The 7,034-nt window shown below is 36.0% G+C and overlaps 1 protein-coding gene across 1 annotated transcript; it reads left to right on the forward strand.

Moving 5' to 3' along the window:
• The first annotated feature begins 874 nt into the window (after positions 1–874).
• On the forward strand, positions 875–3,220 carry LOC138873019 (uncharacterized). Its single transcript, XM_070151449.1, has 6 exons — positions 875–1,437; positions 1,698–1,806; positions 1,894–2,282; positions 2,334–2,481; positions 2,626–2,909; positions 3,199–3,220. The coding sequence occupies exons 1-6, from the start codon at positions 875–877 to the stop codon at positions 3,218–3,220; spliced, it is 1,515 nt and encodes a 504-aa protein (XP_070007550.1).
• The last annotated feature ends 3,814 nt before the right edge of the window (positions 3,221–7,034 follow it).

A 7,034-nucleotide genomic window follows, 5' to 3' on the forward strand; every position in this document is an offset into this window, starting at 1 on the left:
TTGCATCCCTATTTTTTGTGATAACACTAGTGCTATTAGTATTACTAAGAACTCAGTTCATCATAAAAGGACTAAGCACATAGATGTTAGACATTACTTCTTAAGGGGCAACTATGAGAAAGGATTGATTACTATAGAATTTTGTGCCACTGATAAGCAGATTGCTGACATCTTTACTAAAGCACTGAGTAGAGAAAGCTTTAAAAGGAACATATTAGAATTAGGGATGATTAAGGTCACCTAATGGGACCAGCTCAGAATGCACAATGAAAAAAATGAATGACAAAAAAATTGGCTAGGAAATCTGAAACTTATATAAATATCTAGATTAATTTTTACTCAGTTTCATACTGTAAATAGTATACTCCTGTGACATGTGTTGATATGACTCACTGATCTCTAACAAATTTCTCTTCTTTGGAAAATAGAGGCATGATCAAGAGGATTCTAAATGAAGAACCTGGTTCATCAGTATTGGTTCATCTGAATAATGAGGTATGTTTTCTATACTCTGCACAATTAGAAATATAAATATTTAAATCATGAGCAGAGTCCTACCTATGTTCAAAAACATCAGAATATCCTATCCGTTTATATTTTTTGAACCAGTTCCGTTTCTACTAGAATTCTCACCATATAAATTGCCTAAAATCTAGGGAAGCCTAACCGCTCATTCAACCTGAAATTTCAGGTTGATTGGACTTCTAATTGACTGCAAAAAGCTACCCTTAGTCATTAATTAAGTTTCTCTCTTTAAAAACCCATCACCACCATCTGTCACCCTCATTATTCTAAAACCGTCAAAAAACATTACTGTCAAATGTTCTCTCTTCCAAAAGCCAAACTCACAAATTCTCTCAAGAAATCAGTCACAATGTCGAACCCTCAAGATAATCCAGGAACTCCTCCACAACCTACCTCTTCTGATTCCTCCACACCTCCTCAACCCAGTACAACACCCCAGCCTTGGAGGAGACATGTTAAGATGTTTGCTCGTAAAATTGTGGCTACAGGTGCACTTTTAAAAATATTGAATGCACAATTGAAGGCTAGCCAAGCCCAAGAATCTGAACACTCAGACGATTCCTTCAAGTCTGCAAGTGAGGGGGAAGGAACTAGGTCTTCTGATTCTGAGAAGATTCAAAATTCCCCTTCTGCAGTACATTCTGTTTTGGTTGAAAGTGTAGAAAATAGGTTTGTTGTTGGGTCTGTTAGAGATGTGGAAATGCCCGAGTTGAGAAGGAGAGGAAGTAAAAATAAAAATGAAAAAGAAAAAGAGAAAGAGGGTGCAAGCTGTGATGTGAGGGGAACAGGGGTAGAAGTGGTTGATTCGTCACCCACCTCTGAGATGATTAGACCAACAATTTGTGGGACTGAGGATGAAATTGTAGGAAATAGATCAGGGGAAGTAGATCAGGGGAGGCTGCTGAGAGTTTGGTAAATTTAAGTTCTCATGTGGATGAACCCGGTTCATCTATTGAAGAAACCCTAGCAGACCTTCTGAAGAAAGTAGGTGCCAGTTATAATCCCAAGAAAAAGAGAACACAAACACCTAAGGTTCCCAGCACTACAAAGAATAGCAAGAAAAGAAAGGCTAATTCCCCAACAACTGCTAAAATTCCCTTGCTAAAGGGGAGAGCCACAAGAAGTATGGTGAAATAGAGTGAGAGTGAATTACAAAAGGCTTTGGCTGAAAGCAAGAAGAAGAGGATGGATAAAGGAAAAGCTAAGGTTGCAGAGTCCTCTGAGGCTGTTGATGTTGAGGAGATAGAACAGGTCCATCAGGAGGAACATACAATTGTGGAGGTTCATACCCTCAAGCCGAAAAAGACCAAGACTTCTTCCAAGAAGTCTTCATCTGTGTCTAAGACTGCTTAACCATCATTAGCTAAGAGGACAAGGTCTGCAGTGAAAAACAAACAAGTTAGAATTACTGAGGAGGAGGAATGGAATGGTGAAGAAAAGAGTGAGTCTGATGGTGAACAAGACAAGCTGGCCAAGTTTGGCAAAAGAAACATTTTGAAGGGTCGATTGCTGAAAGACTTGGTGGAACTAGGAATGGTTTGGTTGATTGATGCACTAGCTGTTCAGAGCTGGAAGGACATGGTTCTTCAGATGGATGGAAGGCTAGCTAGGAATGAAATCATTGAATTCATGGCCAATGCAGAGGTCAAGGATGGCATAGTTACCAGCCAAGTGAAAGAGGTTCAAGTGACCTTCGATGCAGAGAAGTTGGGTGAGATTCTTGACATCCCTGCTGAGGGATATGATGACTACACAAGGCAAAAATGACCAATTTTGGACTCCCTTCCTACTGCCCTTGAAATCACCAGGAGATTCTGTAATGTCCCTGAAGTGAATGAGGCCAAATTTGTGCATAAGAGTGAAATGAAGCCACAACACAAAGTTCTGTTTGAATTTGTCAACAAGTGTTTGCTGCCTAGGTTGGAAAGAAGGCATATTGCTAACTATATGGATTTGGTATTGATGGAGTGTTTTGAAAGTGGAAGGCAGATCAACTAGCCTGCATTTATTATCAAGCTACTGGACAGGGTTATCAATGGCTCCAAAGCCCATACTACTCCTTATGAGTTTATTCTGACTACTGTGCTTGATCGTTGTAAGGTGCCTTTGAAGAAGTGGGAAATGGCTACAAGCAAGGATTACTTTGGAATCAACACTTTGATTGCTTATGACTATGAAGTCATTGCCATTCCCAATGAATCTGGTTTATCCAATAAGACACCTCTAAATAGTAAAGTCATAGATCTAGTGCAGGAGAGTGGGGCAAAGGATGCTGAGATAGCTAGGTTGAAGGCTCGCTTAGCAGAGGTTGAATCTGAGAGGGATGGTCTCAGAACTGAGCTCACCAAGGAAAAGGAAAAGAATGATGGCATTCTTCAAAATATGTTGACCCTTCTCCAAGCCCAAAACCAACCCTCTACCTCTCCCAAGCCTTAGGACTTCTAGCCTTCATCTCCTAAACCTGTCTAGTACCACCAATGACCTAGATTAGGGATTTTTCTTTCTTTTGCTCATGTTTTGAATATTTTTGCTTTCTTTTTGTGGATTGTGGTAGCAACATATCTCCTATCAATGATATCTACTGTTTTTTCTCTTGTTGATTGCTAATGTTTCCTTGATAGTTTGAATGTGTTTGCTTGATTACTGATGATTAATCCATGATTGTACTTGCAGTTGCCCCAGTGGCCATGAGTAATTGTTAAAATTCTGGGAATCACACTTTGTTTATGTAACTTTTTGATGATGCCAAAAGGAGGAAGAGATATTGTGCTTTATATATTCTGAAAAAGTGATGTTTATAACTTAATGAACCTAGTCCTTGATGATAAGTAAATTTTCCTAACTTTGTATTGATGAATAAGCTGACTTCTGATAGGGCCTAAGTGAGTGAAAAGCACAGAGTTTGTCATCATCAAAAAGGGGGACTTTGTTGACCCAAGTAAAGGTGAAGTTTTGAAGACTGACAAAGGAGCTCAGACATGGACCAGGTTGTGAAGCACAGTTATGATCAACTCAAACATGTGAGATGCATGTGAAGGAGATAAACCTAACTTACCAGAAATGATATCTCCTGATCCTAATCGAAAAGGTTGCATATTGGATAAGGAGAAAGACTCCTTACACAAAGTGAAAAAAGGCTTAAGAAATGGATAGAGTCAGAGGATGAGACCAACTAGAACTCTTCCACCAAGGAAGAGTAACATCTGTATTCTAGTCAATCTCTTTTTGCTAACTCCATAAATATCAGTGTTATTCTCTTTTACAGGTAACACACATAAGCAGAAGTTAAACGTGAATTGAGAGCAAAATAGCAAGGCAATTTTGCAAGTAATTTATGTGTGATTCAAGCGTGCAAACTCGAAGCTACTTGAACCAGATAGAAGAACCAGTTCCAAGTGTCTGTCTTTTTATTCTAGTTCAATTGTAGTAGATGATTTTATATTGTACCTTTCAGCTTTATCTACAAGCAATTGTATTAGGTACTCAGAGTCTTTCAAGTTAGAGTTAACTTGAAGTTGTCACAACAGTTGAGGTTGTGTGCTACAACGGGATTAGAGTTAGTCCTAGGTTTACAAAAGAGTTTTTTGTAAATGCAGTTTTGGCTCACTGATTTTAGAGGACAGTTTGGGAAAATCCTACTAGAAAGTAGGTCGTGATTTTTTCACCTTTTGAGCCAGGTGTTTTCCACGTAAAATCTTTGTGTTCTTTATTTTCTGTATTTATTATTCCGCAACAGTAGTAGTTGGAACACATAAAAGAACCAGGTCCTTCTATAATCAAGTTAAGCGAAAATTGGGTACCACACAAATCCCCCTCCCCCTCCCCCCTCCCGGTGTGGTATTGAAGTATAAACTATCAATATGTAATGAATATTTAAGGGTACACTTTTTGCCCCCAAAAAATTTAAAGAATATTCAATGGTGTTTGTTTTCGCAATGTCTAAATATGTACTCTATTTACCAATTATAATATAGAATAAGCAAATAATAATTAAACATATTTAATAATAACATAATCACAATGTAATCCATAGCGTATTTTGATTGGACAATGATAATTGCTTTATTAGATAATTTTAGTTTTTTAATAATACTACTATGAGTTATCGAAAATTAATTGAATACTACTTATTATGTGAACAAGTATATAAAGGTTTAAAGAATGAAACAACCCCTTCCCCTTCCTTGCACCTTTCCTCAATCGCATGTGTAATAACTTATACACACATGATGCTTACATTCAATCATATTAATAATTCATAGTTAACGGTAATTTAGTAAATATAAATATAAATTAACTATAATTTAATGATAATCATATTTGTAAAGATACTTATCATGTATTTTATTGAATTAGCATAGACATTCGCAAGTAAATTTTACCCAAACCCCCACCCTTAAAAAAAGGAGGTCATGTACTCCTTTTGTTTGTAGGTCTTTCTTTATTGTTTATTGAAAAATAGAAAACGACAAGCGACATGGACAATGATATAGAGAAAATTAACAGGGTCTCGCAAGGATGATATGCACAAAGCGAGAAATATTATAGAAAGTAATACTATATAGAAGCCCAAGTACTCGTTAGTATGTCACGTACTTTTTTATGTTGACCTATGCGGTTATGATTAGAGTTGTTAATATGGGTCAAGTCGGGCCGGACTAGCTCAGTCCAGCCCATGTGGGCTTTAACAATTGATGTGTTGGGCTGGGCTAGCCCACCATTTTGATGGGCCTTATAATGGTCAGCCCACCCCAGCTTCATGTGGGTCGCGAGCCCTCACGGGCCAGCCCATCATTTTTAAAAATATAATTTTATATTTTTTTTTTAAATTCTGACCTAAAAAAGATAATTATTTAAAAGTTAAAAAAATATCTTATTGGAAAAAATTCGAAAAATTTAATAACTTTTTGTATTGTTCCAATATATCACAATAAATACTAAAAAAAGTAAAAGACGGGACTATATTTCATTCACTAAAAGTCAAAACTTAAAACAAATTATTCAAGAGAATGTTCATGATACTTATGAGATATCCAACACATCATCTTCATCAAATACATTTGAATCCGCTTGTGACAAGGTTGTCTTAACATCTTCACTTTCATCTACAATTCATATGCAATATTAATTAGTTAAATATTAAAAATAATTAAATTTTAAAAATTAATAATATTTAAATTCACATAAAAAAATATTACCATTTTGAGTTCGGGAAAACCTGTGCAGCCAATTTCAAGTAGTAACAAGTGTTTGGACATTTTCATAATAAATGCAATTTCTGTACTTTGTAAGAACACGCCACCAATGCTAAATGTTGATTCCGATGGTACAATGGTAATAAGAATGTTAAGTACATCACGCACCATCATTAAAAGATCGGGATATTTTTTAGAATGGTCCTTCCAATACATGACAACATCATCTCTTGAAACTTCTCAAGATCAAGTTTTGGTTCCTCTTAGTAAAGATCCAATTCTGACTTTCCATCTCTAAAGGCAGTATACTTTTTATTTTTTATATATTTTAAATAAATATTTTATTAGGCCCACGGGCCGGGCCGAGCCAGCCTCAGTCAAGCCTCACGGGCCACGGGCTTACTCGGGTCGGGCTTAAAGCCTCGTTTTTAAACGGGCTCCAAAAATTCTAGCCCAATCCTGCTATATTACGGGCTGGGCTGGGCTGGCCCAACAGGCCAAGCCCATATTGACGGCTCTAATTATGATCAATATTAGAAACGAAGACGCCCTTTGCTTTTGACTTGTATAACTATAATTTTTCAAAAGATGTACATTTTTTATTTATTCAGGCATAAAAATATTACTACGCGTTGTTACTTGATCTAATGTTGTTCGCTGCAACTTAAATGAGAAATGCACCTCAGTTAATAGGAAAAAGAAAAAGAATAGTATTAATGCTAAATACTTGGTCAGATTATGCGTGGAACTATACAAGTTTTTCTCCCCTTTACAAAAGTTTACTGCTATTATGCCGGCCCTTTCATAAAGCAAGTAAAACAACTGCTTTAGGCCTCATATTTGTGGGGGACCCATTTTTGTTATACTTAATCGGCTATATATAAGTTTAAAAGAAGATTCTGTAAATTTCTTTTTTTAACAAGTATAGAGAAGAAGGATTTGTAACTGCTATGATTTCTGCCAAGAAAATTGCACTTGAAATGAATGTCGAACCCGAATTTCGTAAGAAATGTGTGGTATATAGGAAGTAGCAATTTGATGAGAACGTTGATAATAATATCTCAAAATCTTTCGAAGAGTTCTTTGGAGTTGATTACTTTATACATAGTAGACAAAGCTATTTTTTCACTTCAAAATAAATTTGAACAATTCGAAGCACACGAAAATATTTTTGGTTTTCCATTTAGCGGTAAAAATTAATATCACTAACTGATGAAAATTTGAAAAAATATTAACTTTATTTTGAATGTTCCTTAAAGCATAATAATCAATTCGATATTGATGGTTTAGATTTATTTTCGGAATTAAAAGTAT

The sequence above is a fragment of the Nicotiana sylvestris genome, chromosome 7 (genome assembly GCF_000393655.2).
Source record: "Nicotiana sylvestris chromosome 7, ASM39365v2, whole genome shotgun sequence".
Taxonomy (NCBI): Eukaryota; Viridiplantae; Streptophyta; class Magnoliopsida; order Solanales; family Solanaceae; genus Nicotiana; species Nicotiana sylvestris.

Coding starts and splice junctions, on each gene's coding strand:
- LOC138873019 (XM_070151449.1), top strand. CDS start 875: ATGTCGAACCCTCAAGATAATCCAGGAACTCCTCCACAACCTACCTCT. Junction 1,807..1,893: donor AGGAACATACAATTGTGGAG/GTTCATACCCTC, acceptor TCATTAGCTAAG/AGGACAAGGTCTGCAGTGAA. Junction 2,283..2,333: donor GGATATGATGACTACACAAG/GCAAAAATGACC, acceptor TGAAATCACCAG/GAGATTCTGTAATGTCCCTG.